This window comes from Anabrus simplex, chromosome 14 (genome assembly GCF_040414725.1).
Source record: "Anabrus simplex isolate iqAnaSimp1 chromosome 14, ASM4041472v1, whole genome shotgun sequence".
Classification (NCBI taxonomy): domain Eukaryota; kingdom Metazoa; phylum Arthropoda; class Insecta; order Orthoptera; family Tettigoniidae; genus Anabrus; species Anabrus simplex.
Window position 1 is genome coordinate 96,261,970 of NC_090278.1, and position 25,511 is coordinate 96,287,480.

General features: G+C 40.0%; 2 protein-coding genes across 2 annotated transcripts in view; both read right to left on the bottom strand.

Annotated features, from left to right (window-relative positions):
• LOC136885539 (uncharacterized) overlaps window positions 1–25,511 on the bottom strand; it is a 392,796-nt gene that overhangs the window by 82,251 nt on the left and 285,034 nt on the right. The window lies entirely within an intron of this gene.
• LOC136885699 (beta-catenin-like protein 1) lies at window positions 747–25,276 on the bottom strand. The gene is made up of 11 exons (XM_067158418.2): window positions 25,118–25,276; window positions 24,635–24,889; window positions 24,441–24,550; window positions 21,124–21,295; window positions 18,060–18,219; window positions 15,661–15,884; window positions 14,118–14,266; window positions 11,324–11,505; window positions 7,872–8,050; window positions 3,860–4,055; window positions 747–872 (listed from the first exon to the last, which is right to left on the bottom strand). Exons 1-11 carry the CDS (start codon window positions 25,145–25,147, stop codon window positions 784–786), a joined length of 1,746 nt encoding a protein of 581 aa, XP_067014519.1. The 5' UTR covers window positions 25,148–25,276; the 3' UTR covers window positions 747–783.

The following is a 25,511-nucleotide window of genomic DNA, read 5'->3' on the forward strand; positions in this document are numbered from 1 at the left end:
ACTAATCACAAACCTAGTGTGTATCTAACAGAGTGGTACTAGTCGCAAGTAAAGACGACCCAGGGTGCTCCTCGCGTGAAGGTACTAAGTACAAGTGGTTTCATGGTTCTAATTCAATCATCCCTTGGTCGCCCCTTACGACAGGCTGGGAATACCGTGGGTGTATTCTTCCTCTGTGTCCCCACCTACAGGGGGTGATTTTAAACTTGTTTGTGCTGATGATGTTTCCAAGGGCTCAAACAATTTTACATTTATTCCATTAATAATCTTTTTAGATTGTAATATGTGTATTGATTTGGTGGTTTAACTATATATTTTCTCAAGTTATTAGTCAATATGGACCATGAGCCTGATTACTTGTAACTGTAACGTGAACCACCTGGCGATTACTATCTGTTTCTTAAAGTTGTGTTTTGCTTTTATACGAGTTGAAAATATAACTTTTACCGATATCCTACTTTCTTCTCATAACTAGGTAACTATTGCCAGGAGCGACAACCTTATCCTGAATAGTGCGTACACTTCCTGTTTATGGCGCCATGCACATAGTATTTGCGTGCATACAGGAACCTCCTCTTAAATTGCTCGTACAGAATATGTGGTGATAAACCAGCACTCTCCTAACGGCAGATGACGAGGGCACGATACTGACCTTTTTAACACTCTCACAGAGTGAGGGGTGTAACATCTCTTCCATTCTACAAGCACAACACAAAGGTTAGGATGAAGTTCAAAGAGATGAACAATTATGTTGAAATAGAAAATGTTTATTGACAAGAGTCGTTAAAATTTATCTACAAGCTGAAGAATACGTTGTTGTTCTATGTCTCGCCAGTCAGTGTCGCCAGCATCTCCCAGGTTACCCGCGTACTCTGCAACAAACGCAAAGATTATTAAAAACACCCCCTCCAGACCCCATTCCCCAAGCCAGTTAATAATACATTTATAAAATTCATTTTTATTCCATTTTGAAGTGCAATTATAAGAAGTAAATTCAAAAGAGGAGGGTCCACGTTTTCAATAAAATACGTCAGTCTTGGCACTAGTTTCAACCACTTAGTGGCCATCTTCAGCCAAAATAAAAATTAAACAGATCATGTCATACCTAAAATATATGCATACAAGATAAAGACAATGTTGCAGGAATAATTATTATAGCATTAAAATACACATAACAAAAATTATGGTTGTGATCTTGTCATGATATGATAAGTTGGGTTGGGAACCCAGGCAACGAAGTTAATCTCTATAGTGAAATGTATAGTATATCTAATGTCTGATGTAGAACAAAACTGACATGCTGGAAGAAGCAGCCAGCCCACTCCTTTGTTTTCGGTGGATTGTATAGTCCTAGCTGCCTTACCACAAGGAGAGCCACGACTCAGAATACGTCAGACATGCCCACTCCTATTCCACAATAACTTGTATCCTGACTCTCAGGACCACTAATTGTTCACGATCTAGGATATGACTATAGCAACCCACACCATGAACTGCTCATTCCAGAAGATGCAAAATTCTGTTCTGCAGCTTCACCCTCATTCATGATAACCCCAGGTCCCACACTGCTGCTGCTGCTACAAAACTCAAACTGAAAGAAATCCACTGGACAAGTGTGGATCACCCCCAACATGTGACTAGCCCTGAAAAAAGGTAGAAAACCATGTGTGCAATTGGCTACAAACCCGTGTGCATTCTTTTAACGCACGGGTGATGGGCCCCGAGAAATCTCGTAGTACGCTCGTGAGTGGTAGGCGACGGGCCCTGAGAAATCTAGTAGTACGCTCGCCAGTGGTAGGCGATGGGCCCCGAGAAATCTTGGTTTTATTCACGACATCTTTTTCGGTCTCCCTGTGACATCTCTTGACCATGTACTGAACTATTTTGGACTTGCACATTGAGTAGAATAAATTGTAGATGTATATCTGCCACCTATCTTTTATTCTTTGATTTAGTTTTGAAACGTCGACTTTCTTTCTGCCGGTTCAGTCAATGATAAGACGGAGCGCTCGCATAATACAGTGTTTGCTGACGACAATATTTTAGAAGAATTGTATGCCGATGATTGTTCAAATGGATGTGGTGGTTGTGAATTAAGGGAAACTGAATGTGAGAGTGATATTCAAGCCCCTACACGCCATAATTTATATAGTGTACTCGTTTATTCACGTGACTCTGATGACGACAACGATGTAAACATTGATGATGTATTAGGAATTGACGCTGAATATAAGACAGATTCATCAACTTGAAAGATAAAGCATTGACTAGTTTAATATTTATGTACATTTTTATAATCATGTGCACTCTAGTATGCTCAGTAGAAAAATTTCTGGCCCACAGGGTATGTGACAAACTCAAGCATCCGGTCAGCAATGTGTAAAGAAACTGCCAGTGGGATAGAAAGAATGTGTAGACATTAGTAGAGATTATGTACAAATGTTTTTTTGATAAACATTAAACTTTAGCCCTCCTCTTTTTCTTCTGAACACTGCTGTCTCTCCAGCTCCATTTAAGAATCTGCTTCCAGAGGGATAAGAGACAGCACAAACATACTGACAGCATATTTATAAAAACCAAATATAGCAAACACAAAATAAATATAATACAAGTATAATACAATATTCGGGTGCAATGTTCAGCATTTTTAAGCCTGAAATTACCTCAGACAGTCACTTTTTATCTCTAATTATGCATTGTGTGGAACTTCTCAAAGCACTCACCAGGATGAAATCCAGGCTTTCCCCCCCCCAAGTATTGCAGAAAAATACTGTCTCAAGTCATAATTCAGTCTTATTGTTCACTGCAACATTTAGGATTACACCTAAAAATGCTTTGAATTCAGGAAGAGTAACATCTATCCACGGCCTCCAAATAGTCTCACGTCTGAGAAGCGTAAACTTTTGAACGTTTACACTGGCATACCAGTTAGTCTCGCGCACAATTTTCGACAAGAACTCGTGAGTCATGAATAATTGGAAAAGGTCAAGTTCACCCTTAGGTTTAGTCCTTTGCGATGGCTTATAACCTGATGTACCTGTGAATAGGGTTCTTCTGTAGTCCAAGTTCGTGTCACTGTTTTCCTCCAGCCATCAGTGGAGGTACCAGCACTGCCATTTAGCATACTTTTCTATTGATCGGGATCTTTGTCACTCAACTCACCAACACAATCTAGTTGAGCAATATCTTCATCACCACTTAATTGAACATTACTCTCGCTATCAATGAAATCAACATCACTTTCATCTAAAAGTCTGGCTATTTCCTTCTCTTTCTGCTCAAACGACACCATGTTGCTAAACAACGTCTATTTACAAACTTGCATGGTCTTCAAAGAATGCCCACAGAGCCTGATTTCGAAGAAATTATACCTATACATGGTTTCAAATTATCACTGAAAGATACCAGTAGATTACTGTACCTGTAATTCATGCATGCGTAATCCGACAAAGGAATTATATAAGGAAGAAAATCATGTCGGCATTGCCTGACGTAAGGCCTATGTGGGATATTCTCTTTGTCGGGCATGGTCCGCCGCATGAGTGCTAAGGGTTAATGTAATGATAAGTTCTATTTCATTGACCCTTCATTCCTTGACCCATGAACTAAATCTAATTGTCAACGTAAGTCCCTCAGAGGCTGCTCTTGATCCCACAATTCCACAATAGGAGCAACATCATCATATCTGAAAATGCCATATACTTTTTTTGGACCTCAAAGCACAACTATAATATAAGTGTACATTATTTTGTGCTGTATTAGAAACAAAGTCTAAAATCACTGAACAGAGAAGTGGTAATGTTTGTTTAATTAAAACAATGTTCTGGATAATCTTCCCCTTCCTCGTCATATTCCTCACCTCTCATGACGTGCCGGATGGTCTTGAGAGAGCCGCCGCGCAGGTTCAGGATCTGGGTCACTCTCTGCTTGATAGAGGCTGGGCCACCTGTACACACCTCCAACAGGATGTAGTCCACGAGCTGCAGAGTGAAGAGGCCTCCCTCCAGCCGCCGCAGGTAGCGGTTCTCGTCTTCGTCGTCATCCTCTTCCTCCTCCTGGTCAAAGAGCAAAAAGAACATATCTCAGGACCTCATGGTTCTCTCTGTTTCAACTAAATTATAAGTGGTTTTGTGACAACAGGGGCAGATAGCATTTACAAGCCAACTGTTCAATACAATAACACTGTTGGACGAATCAATGTACCTACATCTAAATCTAAATCTAGGTGGAACATCTTTCTCTTTTTAGCATTGTAACTATTAGTTCAATACGGATCAGTGATGAAGTTTTTAACTTTAAGCCAACTGTTCTGAAAATGTTTTATATAAAGAATGCAAAAAAAAAAAAAGATGTTAGAAGATAAACGTACAAGTAATGTGAACATAGGAACAATACGTCTGTGGTGATTAGTTTCCGCTGCCTATGTCTCCGAAACTCAACAGTAAATGAGTAGGGTAGCACAGTTTTTGCTGCACGGCTTTCTTTCTGTTTTCCTTGCATTCTTCCGTCTGTCCGTCGCCACTCCTGGAATTATCCGAAGAATACACAAGCAAATGCTGCGTTGATGTGAATTGTGTTGCCAAGCTAAAGGGAGACATTTTGAATATCTGCTAATGTAGTGTACCTTTGTCCGAAGCTAGACATACATCTTTACTATAGACTGCTATGCCTTTTAGCATTCAGATTGCGAGCATTTGTGAGTTTTACTACATGCCGCCACAATCCTCTATTTGTAACTAGTTCTGTGGCTTCATTTAGTTCTAGACCTCTCATCTTTAAATTATCTGAAACATCGTCTCCTCTTTCTTTCCCTCTACTTCTCTTACCCTCCATGACCAAGTCCATTATTCTCCTGAATAACCTATCCTCCTACATTCGCCTCACGTGACCCCAATACCTACCTTACAGCTTGATCCACCAAGTTCATTCCTAACTTAGCCTTTATCTCCTCGTTCTTAGTACCCTCCTGCCACTGTTCCTACCTCTTTGTACCAGCAATCAATCTCGCTACTTTCATGTCTGTTACTCCTAAGTTATGATTAAGATATCCTGAGTTCACCCAGCTTTCGCTCCCATAAAGCAAAGTTGGTCTGAAAACAGACCGATGTAAAGATAGTTTTGTCTGGGAGCTGACTTCCTTCTTACAGAATACTGTTGATCGCAACTGCGAGCTCACTGCATTAGCTTTACTACACCTTGATTCAATCTCACTTACTATATTACCATCCTGGGAGAACACACAACCTAAATACTTGAAATTATCGACCTGTTCCAGCTTTGTATCACCCATCTGACATTCAATTATCCTAGGTTTCTTCCCTACTGACATCAGTTTAGTCTTGGAAAAGCTAAGTTTCATATCAAACTCATTGCACCTATTTTCAAGTTCCAAGATATTAGACTGCAGGCTTTCGGCACAATCTGCCATTAAGACCAAGTCGTCAGCATAGGCCAGACTGCTTACTACATTTCCACCTAAGTGAATCTCTCCCTGCCACTTTATACCTTTCAGCAGATGATTCATGTCAACTATATATCAAGACACCTCTAACCACACACATACCCACGCATTTCTGAGGTTAATATTGAGATCAATTTCTCGAAACCTCCTGCACGCAGCCTCATGAGCTTGATTGCAAATTTATTGTTCAGTTTGATGATGACAATATCATCATCTGAAGCCCATGGCGGTTAATGGTGGAAGCTCTGAAGTTCGAGGTTTTTCCATAATATACTGACATGATAGACTGTCTTCATTTAATTTGTCCACGATATGGTCGACTACTATTTATAGAGGGCAAGTAATAATGGAGAGCCTGGCATCACATATCTTTTTATGGGTATAGGTTTTGTTTCACCCTTCTGTGTTTCGATCCTCGTGGTGTATATTAAAAATTATGTTCACCAGTTTTTTAGGTTTTCCTTCAAATTGAAGGGTTTTAAAAACAGGAATATGACCAATATTGTCTCTGATGTTGAACAGAAGGCCCGTCGTTGGTGATCATTGAACATGGTGTAATAGTGCATGCGGCTGTTGAATACTCTCTTGACAACTCTTCCTATGACAGAGCGATTGCCAATTCGACCCGAGGTTGAGGTCGTTAAAGCATTGTGAAGGCATTTGAGCATCCTAGCGGTGATGGTTGCGATGACTGGACGTACTCAGAGTTAGCTCTCATCAGGACATGATATGGGCCCGGTGTGGTATCTACTGTGATAAGTTTACTTTTGATATAGTGGCGACGAAAATATCGGTGATTTGTACATCAGACATTCCCTGTCATGTTCATTATCAATTCTACATGTGTCGACTTAGTTTCCAATGCACATCTTATGGCCTATAATCTATCAGCTTGTTAAATTAGTTTTTAGTAATGTTTTATGTACAATCGCTATTAAGCAGGTTCACCAACAGCTGATGATGACCTATTTACGGGTCGAAACTGGTACTGTTTTAATGTAGATAATTTTAAACATTTTGTAAATAAAGTATTGATTATGTGGAAAACTCATCCTTCATACTTATGTTCTCATCTTATGGCCTTACGTCTTTGATTATAAAACTGATACTGTGATAGTTCATAGCTGTGTTTATTTTTCCTAATGTCACAGGCCTGTTTGCTCGTTGCAGATTTGATGTGCGACCATGGCGTTTGCCATCAGGAGCTAAACAATGTTTTCTTCTAGCTTCATAATATTTTGTGGCTGGATGTTTAAAGCCCGGTAGGAAGTTAATAGATAAATAAGAATTGTGCAGTCTTTGAGCTAGCCTGTTATAGTCTTTGTTGTCACTGATTTCTCCCAACATAAATTTGCAACCATGTATATCCTGATAACAGTCCGTTAGATTTTCTTAAGCAATTGTTAGTAGCAGGTTCTCTGCTGTCAACATTATCCGAAAAACTCATATTTGTCTCGTATTTTTACTATATGGTTCCAAAGTAATCCCTTGCAGTGCTTTTCTGGGTGAGAGAGACTAATGGGGATGGTAATGCCCCCCTCACTGCAGAAAAACTGGCATTTCCCTTGTACAGAATCATTTAATGCAGTTTGAAACTCAAGTGAAACAACCTTACGAAATGTCTACTGATTGTTTTGTTCGTCTATTCTCAATACTGAGTGGGAAATGACTGTGCTAGGAATATTTTGTAATCTGTAATAGTAATTGTGTTTTTCTGGATGTAGATGGCTTACATGAACAGCAATAGCCCTTTCCCAGCAAAAAGACTGTTAGCAGAAATGATATTTCATTTTTGTAGGTTTCGGACTTGGTGATTACCCCAAGTAGGCTATTTGAATGCACACACTAATCGAGCTTTGACTAATGACATGGTAACATGTTATGGCACGTTATTTGTATTCGTGAGAAGCTTTCACCAAAATATTTCGATATGCACCAGTATAATTCAATATTCCTACTGGACTTGGTACAACTGATATACAGCCTACAGATATTTAGTGGAATATGAAATGATATATCTTCACTAACCTGATGTTAATGCTTGGCCATAACATCTGCCATGTTTGTAAAAATCTTATGCTATGAGTGGCAATATTTGTAATTGGCTCCAATGTAATCATGAGTCACAACAAAACACGATCATATAAAGATATGTGTGTGTTTATGTGGTCTAGCCTGCTAAGGATAAGTTATGTTCGAAAAATGATAATAGTGCAATATGATTATATCAAACATTACGACTTGAGTTTACATAAGCACCGAAAGTTAAAGAATTATTTAAGATTCCCATCTACACAACAGAATAATCAATTAATGGCAAGAAAGAATTATTACGTATCAAAATATCAGGACTTATATCTCCTCTGATTTGACTTGACAAGTCTGACAGATGACAAGAGAGGCTCGTTACCTTCCGCTCCTGGTCAATTTCCAAGTCCACCTCTTCCACTTTCTCCAGGTACTTGAAGTGCAGTTCCAGCAGACGGTCCACCTTCTCGTGATCATTCTCCGTGAATTTGCTGAGCAGCCGCTGCCGCTGAGGGCCTCGGCAGTTCCGGAGCATGCTCGCGATGATGGAGGTAACGTGCTCTGGAAGGAACCATCGACTATTACACAATGAGCAACAAAATCTGGATGGGACAATGCTACGATGAAATGACTAACATTTACTGAAACTAAACAATGTGCGTACACTTCATCCTCCGCTCAATACCTTTTATTTATATCATGAAACGAACAGTTCAAGTTTCAAAGTCCCCTCGGTCCACATTCTCTTTCACTGCCCTCCCTGACCTTCCAGCTAAACAAACTTCCTCTTACACAGCGAAAAAAATAGAACTCTTGTTAGACTTGCACCATTAATAGAGAGCAATAAAGATTTTCAAGCTGAAATGCTCCCTTAACATGTAAACCAGAGTTATGAGGAAATTGCATTTGAATATTGTTCTAAGTTTTATTCTAAACCCTACAGGTATACTACTGAGTTTGTCTTGGATAAAGCATGCAATAAGACACAGAAAAGTTAGGAAGAAAGTGCACATGAACTCCTGTGTAGAAACTTTTATAGTATTGAATAAGTGGAAAATTTATACTTTAATTTAGATACTGCAGTCAATATGTAACCTAAAATATGAATTTCATTTGAAGCAATCAAAAACTTCCCTCATAAAATCAGTTACCATACTGAAAGTGAACGAGAACCGACGTCAACCTGACAGTTCGATTTGAATTGTCCGCTGCAGGTTGAATTACTGTACGATGCTTCAAGGATATCTTTGTGTCGTTGCTCCATGCTGTTGGCTTTAACATATCATATACCTTTAATTTTTCTCCTTTACAGATTGTGTTCACTCTCATGCTTTCTTTTTACTTACTTTTGACGTGATAACACCTCATCATGTAGATAAAGTTGGCGTTACATGTCCATCACAGGCCGTTCTTGGCAAACTGTACAAGCCATACATTTGATGCACTCCAGAGTATTGTAGCTAGTGAATACATCTGGTCTCCCTGAAGTTTGAAAACATACACCAGATTTTCCGACTGTTAGAAAGCTTAAGCCACATGCTTCATATCGGCTTCCGACCCTTGATACGTGTATCATTGGGGACATCATTGTACGCGTCACACAACGGTACAATTAGAGAAGTTACAGGGTGAACAAACTTTTGCAAATCACCAATATTTTGAAACCTATGCTTGGCCTATATCACTAGGCAAGTTGGTTAAGAAATAAATAACGCCCATAACACGACAGCCTTAAAGAAAAGATGAAGTAGCTAGGCAGTCGCTGAACAGGTTCTTAAAAAGTTTAAAACTGTGGGAAGTGTTACCGTATTTACCCGAATAATCCCCGCCGTCAAATAATGCCCGCACCCTCATTTTAGGAATGCTCATTTTGAAAAAAAAAAAAAATTAAATGAACTAAAATTCCTTCCATCAAAAGAGTAACGCAGGCATAAACAAACATTTCGTATCACTCCGCGAGGTGCACGTGGTCTTTACGCAAATATGAACATGTAAATTTACGGATATAGCTGCTTTGCCTGAGATGATAAAAATACATTATCACTGTTATGAAATATATATTCCATGAAAATGAGCAAGTAGGCCTACATTTTTTCATTGAGTTATATCTTTAATTCCAATGCGATGACCTATATTTTTCGTGGGCTTAAAAGTTTCCTGATAGTCCAAATTAATTTTTAACATCAAACACCGAGAAAGTGTTGAGGAAATTTTCGAAAGAAAGTAAATGGAAGTTGAGAGAAATGAAAGGCGAAGCACAGAAAGCATAACAGCCCAAAGTGTAAAAATTTTTTCCTCCAGTTATATCTTGAATTCCAAAGCGATGACCTATAATTTTCGTGGGCTTAAATGTTTCCTAAAAGTCTAAATTAATTTTTAACACCAAACCCCGAGAAAGTGTTGAGGGAAATTTTTGAGATATTAAGGAAGGTAAATGGACGGGCCAGTTCTGTTTGCAGGCCGATACCACACGTGAGTGCTATCTTCTTTTGAGGCGTGAACGCCTCTGAACACCTGTTGCTGCATGCTTACAAAATACACTCTAAATACTATTTCCCTCGCCTGTCGATACAATACTTGTCTTTTTGCTCTTCCCTAAATTTGTTGATTATGATATTTACAAATAAAACTCAAAACATTCACTCGTGACTCGCACAAACAGGCGCTTCTTACTGAAATGATTCTATTGGCTCTGCAAAAAACACATCATACTACAAAGCGCGCGAATGTTACTGCGCAACCCTCTGCATACCGCCTTCCCGGCTGCGTTCTACTCTAGAATCCTCTCCTAAATTACTTATAAGTTTGTCACACTCCACGTCTCAAAAACTTCTCACACGTGGTCTCTGTTTACTGGACAGTAACACAACCGGTGGTGTACAATTCTTTTCGTGCAATGTAAACCCTTGTAGACACACCGGCGAAATCTGATGTTAGTTTTGCGATACAGTAAAACCTTGTTAATTCGAAGTCTTTGTAATACAGAAATCGGACTTCCAATTACATGATTTTGAATTAACAACCATCTTGCGATTCAGAAATGCCAACCCTCGCCAATTTTCGCGGATTCTGCTTTTCCGCGAACTGCCTGCTACGTGATATTGTGACGTTCCTTAAAACTCTGAATGCAAAAGAATTACGATTTAACTCTATTTTCAAGTATGCAGCACACTATCGACACACCGAAATAAGTGAAAGTGCAGAAAGCTAGCCCTGCACGTTCCGGAAGACGCGTTCTCTATCATGACGCGGAGAAATTTTGAATTTAAATTATTCTGTGAAATACTGTACTATTTAAAAAAATGTAAAGTCAGTTTAGAATTAAAAGTCTGAATTGCTTTCCGTTTAAATATGACATATGGGGACAGTTATCTTCCATCTACTGTTGCACAAAGCATAACTGTACACTCGCCATCAAAAACTAGGTGAGTCAGGAGCGTTGGCAACCTTGACGCAAATAAAACCCGCACCCCAATTTCGTGCATCAAATTTTTTTAAAAATATGCAGGGATTGTTCGCGTGAATACGGTAATTTAGATCTGATCATGAGAGTTTGGAAAGATTGGTCACAGGGAATTATATAATTGAAGAACGCATGTAATAATTAAGGAAGAATCACTATCTTCAAAAAAAAAAAAAAAAAGGAAACAGAAATAAAGAAAAGGTGCCAACAATAAATTCAAGAACATTTTGGCTTTAGAAGATCAACAAAGTTATAAGACAAATAAGAATTACACTGAAAGTGTGGGAAGGACATGATATTAAGTCTCCAGAGCTCTAAAGTATTGGCAGAGAAACAAAAGCAAGCTCCCGGGGCCGACTACACACAGTTACCTTCGTGCTCTTGCGTGGTGAGAATCCTCTTGCGGTTCTTCTTGGGTGTCTTCATGAACAGGGGGAAGATGGTGCGCAGTCCCAGGATGTCCACAAACTTGTTGCAGTTCTCCTTGCCATCAGGACCAGACATGGCATGATCGAGCACTTTGAGAGACCCATTCCTCGACAGCTTCTTCTCTCTGAAACACCAACCCATTAGCATCAAAATTATTTTTAAAATAACTTTTTTAACCTTTTTTTACTTGATTTGGGCTCTGAGGCACTGCAGAAAATACAGTAATACAAATCGATTTTAAAGAAATTTGCTGAAACAGTAGGTGCTTACACCAAGTAAGTTCAAGGGAAAGACAGTGAGAAGGAGACGAAGAGCAAGGTGGATCAACTGAATAAAGAGGATTGCAAGAGACTGGGACAAAAAATGGAAGAGGAATTGTGGAAGGAGAGAGGAAGACGGAGAAGTGCCATAAATGCCCGGACCTGCAGGAGACGGAAAAGAGGTGAGGAGGACGATGACGTAGAACATAGTCAGGAAGTTGTTAGTACGATCGTAGAAGTGTCTTTTGAAGCTCTCTATGTGATATATTTAAGTTTAAATTAGCCGAGTGAATGTATTTGCATTATGGCTGCATCGTCATGTTGGCTAAATGAGTATTGAGTATACAGGCAATTATATGACACAAATTATTCAGTAGTAAGTGAGTTAATGTATCCCATTCAAGTCACAATAAATGGCCACGTTGTTGACTGTGGAATCAGATTAAACTTGCCCGTCCGTAGTCTGAGCGTGCCTGTCACACAAAAACATGCATAATATAGTAACTACTGAAGATAATTCACTTAAATCTCACATTCTTGCCATTAAAATTTCCCACTTACCCATACTTCACTCGCTGACTGTGGTTTAATTTGAAATAATTTCAAAAAGAGCAGAACATCGCAAGTTCGAACTATGAGCGGATTCTAAATCTTTGTGAAACACTGCTGTATCCACAAAATGGATGTATCAGGATTATTGCCTTTATTTTCCAATTTCCAACCGTGTCAGCGCCCAAGCACATTTGGAAGGACCTGGCACAGCAATTTCCCTCTCACTTTCTCAGTGGTCTTCGCACTCAACTAACTTTCACTGTTATTATCACTACGCTCAAACTCCGATTAATTTTCCAAAACTTCATTATTGCCATAATCACCATGTGAAACACTGCTTACAAATTCACGCCATCATTACCACGATGCAGGTTTACTGCATAATGAATACTAAATACCGATGAAAATAAGCTGTTGTTCAACAGCCGGGCTGAGTAGTTCAGACGGTTGAGGCGCTGGCCTTCTGACCCCAACTTGGCAGGTTTGGTCCTGGCTCAGTCCGGTGGTATTGAAGGTGCTCAAATACGTCAATCTGGCACGTAAGAGAACTCCTGTGGGACTAAATAATGGCACCTCTGTATCTCCGAAAACCTTAAAAGAGTAGTTAGTGGGACATAAAGCAAATTATTATTATTATTATTACCTATAATTGTTGTTCAACAATTCCAGGGTTACACAAAGATACTGACTGACAACATTGTTTACCAACTGGATCATGCGCCAAGACACTGTGCACGACCACAGCTCGTCAAAATGATGCAAATGGGTTAAGTAGAGGTGGGAACAATTATGATGCTTTTTGAATGCAACTGCATACGTGACTCAAAGTAGGACAGGTTCAGGTATATTCTTGTCAAAAGTTACATTTTTCTGCATGAAAACTGTTTTTAAATTTTCAGTAAATTTTGCTGAACCTCATACGGCCATGATGAATTTGCCTGGTTTATTTGGTATTTATGCCATGTCTGATCTTTCTTGTTGTGAAATATATGAATGTCTATGTGTTACAAATTTTTTGAAAATATTGTGTAATACTGTCTTTGAGCATACGACCTGAAAAGATCTAAAAGCAAGAGGGTTAACACACGTCAGTAGAACATGGCAAAGAGAAATCACTATTTTTTCTCTTGTGCCCGAGGTAATGACCAGATTAAGAGAATTTATATCCTACTGGGCGAGTTGGTCGTGCAGTTAGGAGCGCGCAGCCGTGAGCTCGCATCTGGGAGACAGTGGGTTCGAACCCCACTGTCGGCAGCCCTGAAGATAGTTTCCTGTGGTTTCCCATTTTCACAACAGGCAAATGCTGGGGCTGTACCTTACTTAAGGCCATGGCCACTTCCTTTCAATTCCTAGGCTTTTCCCGTCCCATCGTCGCCATAAGACCTATCTGTGTCGGTGCGACATAAAGCAAAACAGAAAAAAAAAAAAAAAAGTTATATCCTAAAACCACTTCTAAGTAACTTTACGTGTGATCACTCACTGAAAATGTCTGGCTCTATAGCTAAATGGTTAGCATGCTGGCCTTTCCTCACAGGGGTCCCGGGTTCGATTCCCGGCAGAGTCGGGAATTTTAACCATCATTGGTTAATTCCGCTGACAATGGGGCTGGGTGTATGTGTTGTCTTCATCATCATTTTATCCGCATCACAACGCACAGGTCGCCTACGGTTGTCAAATCAAAAGACCTGCATTTGGCAAGCCAAATTTGTCCTCCAACACTCCCGGCACTAAAAGCCATACGCCATTTCATTTACTCATTGAAAATAGCCATAGTATTTTGATTTCTTTCCCAAAACAGAATTGAATTTTATTTCTTCACATACTAACTGATGTACTGTTGAACTGGTGGGGACCAGAAAATAATGTTGTTTCTTCAACACCTATTTCACTCCATTAATGGAGAGATGAGGCCTTGTCATCTCACCTGAGCATGAGGTTCATAAGCTGCAGTCCTTCCCCTCGGAGGAAGCGCTCTCTGTTGGGGGCGTACATCAGACTGGAACACAGGCAGTTGAACAGGTTCTCCATCATCTCGTGTTCGTCCATCGACGCTGGGTCGTGACGTTTGTAGAACTGTAGGAACACATTATACATTACAGGCAAAACATCACAGTCAAACCATCCTTAAGTAGAACTTAAGACTATTAATTTTAAACGCTTCCTCCTTGAATTCAAGGTCGTCTCTTGACAAACCATTACCAAAACCAATACAAGATTGACAGCATGTATGAGTCCCATACAATAACATCAACAATGAATATAAATGAAAGTGTGAAGAGTGAAACTAGTAAAAGGGGTAATAAATAAGATAGATACATGGACATTTGCAATATTATATAGAACAGATAAGTATACAAATGAGTTCTTAATATATACATGGAATCTTTACGGGCTATTAGAGGAATGTCTACCGAAAGGACTAGTTTTTTGCAGATATTGACAAAGAATTGTGGTATGGTCCCTCTGGCACCAATTAGTAGGTCAACTATTTTTATTTCATCTCCTGTCAGACATACCAAGGAAGAGATCCCCAATCTTCTCGAGATGAATGAGTCGTGATAACAAGAGTGAAGTTATTGCATTGCACTTAACTTTCGCATTGTACATATTTGCAAACATTCCTCCAGTGAATAAAGTTGGATAGTAAAATATTATTTTAAAAATCTACTGTTACTAACAAAAGTATTTTAAATATGATACCTTCATGATAAGTTTTAAACATTTCTTTTCTGTGAAATCAAGGTTTTATTTTTTTCATAAATATAACTTGATGACATTTCCTATTTTTAATCTACATCAAATTACAAGTCACTTCCCTCATCAAAATGGCCTCTTAATAAGTGTTTATGTTGAAGATGGGAAGCAGAAATGAGCTTGTCAGAGGCCGAGAGGAAAAAAACGTATCTCCGCAGAGTATCTTCTTACATTTTCTGCACAGTATTTCATTAATCGTTCCTTCCATCATCTATATGTAGAAATTATGTTGATGACATTTTTACACTTTTCTTAGATTTTCATCCCACAAAATAATTTAAAATTTCATTATAAAGTTGGTACATCATTTGTTAAGAACCTTTATCTAGAAACAAGTGTCTCTCAGTTACCAAGTTTTAGTGGTTCTGCGAAAACAAACTGATACACAAGGGAAGATGGTAGGTCTGAATTCTGGGCCATATAATGGGAAATTAGTCTAAGTACTGGCTTCTGCAACTCTTCTTGCAAGGAAAGATCAGCGGGAGAAGAGGGCCTGGGAGGAACAAGATTTCATGGTTGGATAACGCTTGCAAATGGTGCGACTTAACATCTGAGGAACTCTCCAGGGCTGTCGCATCAAAAGACATCACCATGATGATCGTCAATATCCGCAACGAATAACGCACCAAGAAGAAATTTGGCCATTATTTTAACATTAAAGAGATAGAACACTGTAACTTTTTAATTACATAACATATTGTTACTTATCCTACCGCCAGCTGCTGTAGAATGACATCGATGCCTTCCAAGTCTCCCAGCATCTGCCTGTTCTCTGGAGTGTTCTGCAGCATGATGGACAGTATCTCACTGGCGTACAGCTTGTTGGCGTCGAACGGCATTTTGACCCTGATACGGCGCAGCAACCACTGCATCAGACCCTGTCGAGCAGCATCCGCACACACCTCCGGACGGAACTCCGTCAGGTTCTCAAAGATGGCTGCAAAGAATCACTTAAATGTGAACTATGCCTTCGCAAGTGTAACAGGATTCTACTGATAACAGCATTTTGGATGACGTGTAGAAGTATGGAGAAAATAGAGAACATTACTTTAAGAGGTGATCTGTGTCATATACATACACATCATAAAAATACATGGACAGCAGCGACTTATCAAATACAATAATATACATCCAGAGAAAACTCAATTGCTGGCTGTGAATAGCTGAATATTTTGAATGACATTCTCGAGGATGTGGTATATAAAAGTAAAAGAGACTAGTAAAGGAAGCATTATTTCTTTAAATGGAGGGGCAAATGAAGATGTCCAAAATAGGGTCAAAAAGGCCAAAGGGGCCTTCGCCCAGCTCCGAATAGTGAGAACAAAGACTAAACTGAGGATATTCGAGTCTAACGTGCAATCTGTACTCTTTTATGTTCGTGAGACATGGAAGGTAACTGGAGATATGACACATAAAGTCCAGACTTTCATCAACAAATGTTTGAGAACCTTCCTAGGGGTGCGATGGCCGGACATGATATTGAATCAAGAACTATTGGACCACACCTTGCAACTAAAATGGAAATGGATAAGACACATCCTGCGCCGAGGCCCTGACAACAGGCTCTTGAAAGCAATTCCCAGGGACATTAAAGTATGAAGACTTTCACGGCCGGTGTCAATATAATAAAAATCTTCCGGGCTATTATGCTGTGGTCCACTCCTCTCGCTTCTCCCAGACGTTTCGACTACTGCTGCGGTAGTCATCTTCTGTGGCGTCGTGTCGATACGCTCTCCTGTATCCCGCTGGCGACTGCAAAAGTTGTTTGGGAAGCAGCTGTATTTATATATAAGTGTGCAGCCTCCAATTGGTTCGCGCCGTGCAATCCGACATCTGATTGACTATCTGAAAGCACGACCTTCGATTGGGTCGCGCCGAGCAGCCTGGTGTTTGGTTGGGTCTCTGAGCACACGACCTCTGATTGGTTCGCGCCGTGCAGTATGTCACCAGGTTGAGTATATGAGGGCATGAATTGTGACTGGGTCGCTCCGAGCAGTCTGTCGTCTGATTGGATCTCGGAGTGCACGACCTCTGATTGGGTCGTGCCGAGCAATGGATCCTCTGGTTGGTTGACTGTAATGTCTCTGATCTTAGTAAACTTCGGCCGTACGTTATATAAAGGGGTGTACCAGGCCTTGCTGAGTTTCAGTCCTTCCTCCTTTCTACTAAAGTTATCCGGATGTTTATGTATTTCAATTGCTTCCCTGTAGAGATGGGCGTGAAAGTGGAATGTTGTGGCCAGTATGTCAGTATCCTTGTAACGGATCTCATGCTTTGCGTCAAGCAGTGCATGCACTGCTACTGCTGATTTGTCGTACTGCCCCAAGAGCAAGTTCCTTTTGTGTTCCGTAAGGCGAGTATTGACACTTCTGCCAGTCGTGCCAATATAAACAGCTCCACGGTATCCTATAGACCCCAGTAGATGTTAGAGGGTCACGTGGATCTTTGGCAGAACGTAACATGTTTCGTAGCTGTTGGGTCGGCTGAAAAATGGTTTTAACATCATGACGTTCAAGGAGTCTTCCAATACGATCCGTGACGTCCCGAATATACGGCAAACAAGCGATACCTTTCTTCCTGGGTTCTTCTCGATTACTATTCGCTGGCTGTCTTCTGGGGTGGAGTGCTCTCCTGACCTCCTGTACCGTGTAGCCATTGGTTTGTAAGGCTAGATCAAGATGCCGTAGTTCCTTCTTGATGTACTCTGGTTCACAGACACGAAGGGCGCGATCCACCAAGGTCTTCATCATGGCGCGCTTCTGGCCAGGATGGTGATTGGAGGTTTTCTAAGTATCGGTCTGTGTGTGTTGGTTTTTGGTATACTTGATGCCCTAGGGATCCATCATTCTTCCTCTTCACCAGCACGTCCAGGAAAGCTAATTCTCCATCCTTTTCCTTCTCCACAGTGAATTGTATACGAGGATGAATACTGTTCAGATGTGTAAGAAAACCATCAAGTGCCTCCTCTCCATGTCCCCATAATTCCCAGTGAGCTAGAAGGGGGAGACCAAGGATAACATGGCAGCAACAGTTGGGAAGTCCTGGGAGAACATCAAGACAGTGGCATCAAATCGAGTCAGAAGGAAAGCTCTCATCTTTACTCAATACTCACCGAGAGTGTTGTGCACGCCTTCGCTCTCCTCCCGCACACTCTCGTCCATGCGCTCCAGGTTCTGAACCAGCAGTGCGCACACTTGTTGGGTGAGGAGAGCGTCGATGAGAGCGTCCGCTCCTTCTTGGCTCTCGTGTAGCACGTCCACATCTGTCAGCTCCTGGAGCAGTTAACAATATGAGTTTAATCCAGTCAGATTCAACTTGCAGAATTCCAGCAAAATATAGGAGATATTTTAGATTCAAGAGGTCAAATGGACTGTATCACTACTGAACTGAGGCTAGATTTTGGGAGGCTATTGGACTAGACAAAAGAGTGATTGAATGGTTGGCTAAATTTACAGAAAATAGAACTCAGAGAATTAGAGTGGGTGAAGCAGTATCTGATCGTGTAGTGATTAAGGTGAGGGTTCCACAAGGCAGTATCATTGGACTTTCATGTTTTGAAATTAGCAAAAAACAGGAATCACAGATATGGCTCTTTGCAGATTATGTTCAACTATACAGATTAATACAGTGGAACCTCGATTTTCCATTTTTGGAGGGACCATGAAAAAAACATACAACACAGGAAAATGGAAAATCCAGGAATAATAATAATAATTGTATGGCCTCAGCTACCGTGTGCAGACATTTCAATTTGACACCATCTGGCCGCCCGCTCGTCAATTTCGACGTTCTGTTTTACTCTAGGCCAGGGCCTCTCAGGGTGCATGCGCGTGGTGCATGCACTGTGCACGGTGCAAAAGACGACTTCACTTGGTTGACCAGAGTGCAGACCCCCCACTCCTCTCTCCCTACACCTGTCTCCCCGTTCGGCCTGTCTCCACGTTCCTCACCTTCACTGCTGTTTCTCCTCCACTGCGAAATGTTTACGTGTGGTGAGCGGAGACGCACAGTTGTATGGGACAAGGTTACCAGTGTTATTAAAAAAATTTAAAAAGTGAATTAGAAATACACATACATGTTTGAGAGGAATGTAAACATAATTTAAAAAAAATGCAGAACCTGTAACCAAAATGAAAATGCTACAGTACTGGAACAAACCTCATTTGTGGATATAGAATGCTCTTCTTCAAGCTGTTTCAACTTCCTTAATTCTTTCTCTCTGACGTCTCCTATGATTTCACAATAATTTTCCGAATGTAGTCTGTTGTAGTGTCTTTCAATAGACGATTTTCTTACGCACGTAATTATCGTCCCACAGATTAAGCATTTGGCGTTATCGTCACGACAAACAAACAAACAAAAAAAATACGAAAGTTCCCAGTTCGATTGAAATGGACTTTCGGAAGTCTTTGCTTTCTTCGAAACAGGTTGCTCCATTATTATGTTGTAGTCGTGCGCTTATCTATTTCACTGATAAACACGTCGTCTACCATCAAACGCTTCGTCGCTCTCAGCACACTACACCATCCGAGTCAAGCCGAGTTGAGGCGAAGCGTACCGATGCACAGTGCACAGAGCCTATGCACCTCGCTCTGCACGCGTGAGAGTTTGGGCGTTTGAGAGGCCCTGCTCTAGGCCCACTAGATGGCAGACCGAGTAAACCAAAACTCTCCTGGGCGTCTGTGGCTGAGATTTAATTACTTTTGTCGTGGAAACACCAAATGTGTCACCAGAGATCTTTTACATGCTGAAATCGTATGACATGGAGTGTTGAATAGACTTTTTCCCACCCTTCAAAAATCCGACTCCCTCTGCCGGGAATGAAAATTATCAACAATTTGGCTTGAACATCACAAAAATGAAGTATGTATAATTAATGTGTACAGTAATTATAATCTTAAATACACTCCTAAACCAAACCAAACTACAGCTCCAATGGGCCTTCACCTACCAAGTGACCGCTGCTTAGCCCGAAGGCCTGCAGATTACGAGGTAACACAGGGTCAGTGTAACGAACCCTCTCGACTGTTAATCCTGGTGCTCTAGACCGGGGTTGCCATCTCACAATTAGATAGCCCCTCAAAGGTGATGAGGTAGACTGAGTGAACCAGGAACCAACCCTGATATCCGTTGATCTGGGAAATCGTTCTTCGAGGAACTGACAATGCGGGATTTTTACAACGTGATTTAATTACGATGATCACGGAACCACGTAATTTGAATGAATAACCCAGGAAAACGTAGTTTGCAGGAATGGATAATCGAGGTTTCACTGTAAATAAGTTGCAGGATTGTGAACGAATGAAAAAAGACATAAACAAAAGTTATGAGATGGTTAGCAGACAACAGTATGTTGGAAAATGGGTTGAAAAGTCAGGCCATAAGTTGGACCAACAGGATAAGTCCTCTGTTTTAATTACTCTGTTGATGGAGTGATCATGGGGATAAATATGTAGATGTTAATATAAGGAAAGATCATCACTGGAGTAATCACATTAACAAGGTTGTAGATAAAGGTTAAAGATCTCTTCATATGGTTATGAGGGCATTTCAGGGTTCTAGTAAGATGTACAGGAGAGGACATATACAGTGAGTCAATGGAAAGACAATTATAGTATGGGGCCAGTGTACGGGACACTCCCCAGGATTACTCGATTAGAGAACTGGGGTATGTTGCTAAGTTTGGGCTGGGAGGTAGGAGACGAGCTGCATGACTAACCAGTATGTTCCAAGAGATGGCATCGATGACATTAATAAATGAATAAAGTTGAACAGTGTGTTTAAAAGTGGGAAAGATCATAATATGAAGAAAAATTTGGAATTCAGATCTTGAATATTTTTCGTCAATCAAAGAGAGGAGAAGTAGTATTTTAAAACTTGATTATACATGTGAGGAATAAACTTGAAAGCAACTAAGGTATTTGGAGAGCTACTGTCTTCTGACTTCAAATTTTCTGGTCTGCTTTATATCTTATTTTTATAAGGGGCGCAACAAAACTAGCATGCACAAAGATTTTTAAATTGTATGATTGATTATATAAAATTGGAAAGACCATCGGATAATGTGATTATTGGTCAATCTTGAGAATGATAATTAACACTCTACTTTAAGTTAATGAGTGACAAATTCTTTGATCCAGGCCCCGTAAGTTCCACTGTTTGCAATGAAGACGGACCTGCAGCAGATCGACGACGGCGACAGCCATGTCAGTGTTGTCATGTGCCAGCAACTCCAAGAGAGAAGGTATGGCGTTGAGCTCAACCAGTATGGGATACATGTCTGGCACCAAGGTCACGGCATGCATCTCCTGGATGGTTTCGTGAAGTTCCACTTCCGACTCCATGAACCTGAAAGTAATGAAGCATAGTATTCCATCTGACAAGGCTGTTCATTATGCACTATTGTTATTAATTACACTAACAGTCCCTTTCCTTCACGAGGCTCTTTGCTAACTTCTCACCCACTGCGTAGGTACACTTCACAGAGTACAAAAAAAAACAGCGTTTGTATGACATCTATCAAACATTTCTGAAAATGACATATACCAATGAATTCTAGAAGCCTCGAACTTCCTCACCATCTACACTGCACAACAAATATATCATTAGCTTTGTGTGTCAATGAAGTGCCCTCTACTGAGACATAATAGAAACTATAAACTATAAGCCACTTGATCTTAACTGCCATCAGTGCTAAGAATTTAAACTCCTTATATATGATATACCGTAGATGAAAGTGAAGTATAGGTACCATGAAAAATGGCAAGGCCTTTGCATGCTCTTTCAAATTCTGAAATTGAAATTCCTGTGTTAGGTAATGAAGAAAGTAGTGTAAGCAGTTTTGGTAGTAATTCTGATAGTGCAGTAAGCGATGTAGATTATACCCAAGAAGAACTTTAGCCTTATGAAGGAGAAGAAGATAACGACAGGAACATGTCAATGTTAACATCTGCTTCTAGTGAATTTCAGTGGGCGAGTTACATACTGCGTATGGCAAGTGCATTATACTGGACAATTGGGACCAGCTAGTGTTTTAGATGCATTTTTACTCTTCTTTAATGAGGAGGTTATAAATATCATAGTAGAGGAGATGAACAGGTACTATACTGTCTCGTAATATTGCAAGGAACCAACAAACATCAGACAGTGCTAGTGACCACCATGCTAATGTTACGAGACAAAAGAAAAGTCAATGAATATCAACAACTATTCATCATAATTGACTAACCTCAAGCTGGACTACGTTCTCGTATACATACCCTAACTATTGTTACCTTCTCTGTTTTGCTTTCATTGTTTTAACTTTTGACAATTTAGCTTTCAACATTAATCCTTGTATTTGCTGTCATGTGTTGTATATTTCAACTAGTCATAGTTTAACATTTGTCTTGTAGGTGCTATCATGTGTTATAAATTGCTACCATATTCGATAAGTTGCATTTTGCCCAATTGATTTGTTGGCTGATGATGACGCGCAATGAGCGTCGAAACTAGTACCAACCTTCTCTAAACGTTATGTGATATATATTCACATCAATAAACATTCATGGTATTGAAAAGGTGGAACTTTAACATTTTCATTTTACTGTAATCTTCAGCCATGCGAAGAGGCCAAAAACAGCACGTCTCTCTGAAATAATACAGATGTTGACTCCCATAGGGAATTTAAAATATTTGTCCTGAATGAGTAAATTTATAATACCAATATAATGGTCCGTTATTGGACATTATAAATTTTCCAGCTAACTCATTCTTGGTTGGTCCCAACTGATGAGCCTAACTTAGCATACGAGGGCGAAACGCAGGCAACCAAGAATGTGTCTCTCTGAAAGTCGTGAAGTTTAGAATAAAAACATGTGTATGAACTTTGCAAATAATCTATGGGTATCCATTATTAACACCCAGAGATATTAAAGATACCATTGACAAGTTACCCTGAAAATTCTGTGTTATATCTTGCACAATTTTTAAAATATGCATATAATTGACACCGCGCCACCCAAAGTTTATAACATTACAAGGAAGTGAAAATAATGCAAATCTTACTTGGAATTCCTTTTAGAGGAAAGATGTGTTCATTGCGATGTCAAGGAAGCCACCATCCCACCCTCAGAAGTACATTTACTTTTATAACCTAATAAAGAGCAAGACCAGCCATCGCCCATGGCTAAAGCGGCTACTTGCATTCCTATTGATCAATGTGAACAGAATGCGACGTCATTGCCATCAATGCTGATATAATTAGATTGCGTTACCAACCCCGGCTGAATGAAAATACAAACAAAAAACACCATGAAAAGGAAACAATGTCAAATACACATAGAATGCTCTCCTAACGCCTTAGGTGAAATAGAATGGGCTCTTATCGTCCTACAAAATGCTAGAGACCTAAAAGCTGCTTTGTGGTCCTTACTGGAGGCATAACCCCCCTTTGTTTGGTCCACTAACCGGACCTAACCAACCGTTTTCTCACTGACCCAAAATATAAATCAATTCAGCTTTTCCACACTGTCCAATATAGAATGCACTGCCATCAGTCCAATGTCACCAGTTTTAGTTCCCAACTGAACAGGTTGGCAGAAATGTTAGACCACCTAAGCACGTACTCACATCCTCAGCGAGAGAAACAAACGACAATCATTCTGCACGCAGCTGAATATATAGTACGCGCACCTTTTAGCGATACACGGACACCATAGTGCTGAATCGGTCACCTCGGGTATCTTCGAGATTCGTACTGGCTACCTTTGAAACACAAACTATGAATCGCTTATGCATCGCTGTGCGACATCTGGCGTACACTTTACGTACTAGTACTGTTGTTGTTTACACAGCAAAGCCAAACTATAGAATTCATGCTAGGAACGAGATTCACATCAAGAAATGTTATATAATGTGTGTATGACTCAGTTGTTGGCTTAAGATAATACAGGTTTAGAAAATGCATATCGATCGATCATATTATCGATTCAATTCAAATTTCATTTCCATTCAGTTGGCAGTATTTCCGGAACCGAGAAAGCTCCCTCCTTACCCCTCAACCCCGAACAAAGAAATATCGTTAAAAGGTGCACGGACTATAGTGAGTATTGGGTGGTGCAGTGCCAACTATTGATAAATATGCAACATTTTATGAAGTACTACAAAATCTCACTTTGCTAGTCAATTTAAATACCATCTACAGTGCACAAGTTAGGCAATGTAAATGCCTGTCTGAGAGATTAAGCACCCCTGACAGTTTAGACCTTTTTCTTTTATCACTAGCCAGGAAATGCACAGTCCAATCCCAAAACTTACCTTAATAATCGGTAGCACTGAATGAGCAAGTGACACAGCCACTAATAACAAAAGGGCAACATCCTCCATGCCTACTGCAATACACTCTGCTGGGGGACCGAAGTTCTACGAGACTACCTATACTATTCCAAACAGATGGATATAGATCTACTTTCGCTTAGCTAACTTCCAACTGTAACAGGTGAATTTTACTTACTTGTCAGGCATATCCGGGAACTTGATCCTCATTTCCTGATTTTTCAATGCTCTCTTTTCGAACAGCAGTATCATACGTTTGATGTCTGACTCCGACAGAGTATCGGCAGGCTGGAAAAATATACAGCTGTAAGTTACACATATATTACACATTACATTTCTATAAATAACTTTGGTTAATAGTGATTTACTTACCGGTACTTCTTCACCTTCGACCAACTGAAGTATTTTCTCTCGTTCTTCCTCGGTCAGTTGTTTTTCTTCTGTCGGCGGCGGAGACTCTTCTCGCGTCTCCCGTTGCATTTTCCTATGTGCAGCTTTTTCGTATCTTTCGTTATCAATAGACGAGCGACTTCTTGCCAGTTTGCGCATTTTGCGCTGTCTTTCGTATTCATTATCATAGTCCTCTTCCTCGTCATCATCTTGCAATCGTTTTGGTGTATTGGGAGGCTAAAATTCACAGCAATTGTGAAAGACCAATGATATAATTATCAAAATCAATTTTTGACGTAGACAGCAAATGAAATTGAAAGGGTAATCAAGGAAAACTATATATACCTAACAACTATTAACATGTTATGAACACGGAGCGTATGAGATATACACAACTTTTCTCATATCAGAAGTTAAAATTCCGAAAATGAGTTATGGAATAAATCTCGATCTTGTTTAACCTACCTTGTATGACAACAACTCCCCTATATCCATGTTGGAAACAACTGACTAACGTTGACCACGAATAGCGCTACCATTAGGCTATACAACATTAGCAAACTGAAAGACATTAAAGTTCACAACCGTATCTGTAATTCGAATAGAAAATCTAAAAATATTGTTGTCTCAGTAAACTCGATAATATCTTATACTATAAATTAATTTTGTTAACAGGCGACGGTATCTGAAAACGTTAATGTCGGTGGTATGGTGCTATTGGTATCACTGAAAAGCCCTTGCTAATTGTTTTCGTTTTCTCGTCAACATCCGGCAATGCTCGAAGCATCCGGGAGATGACAGCTGACGATTGTTCGGCGAAGAGAAGAAAGGAATATAGTCAGTGGACTATATTTGTAGG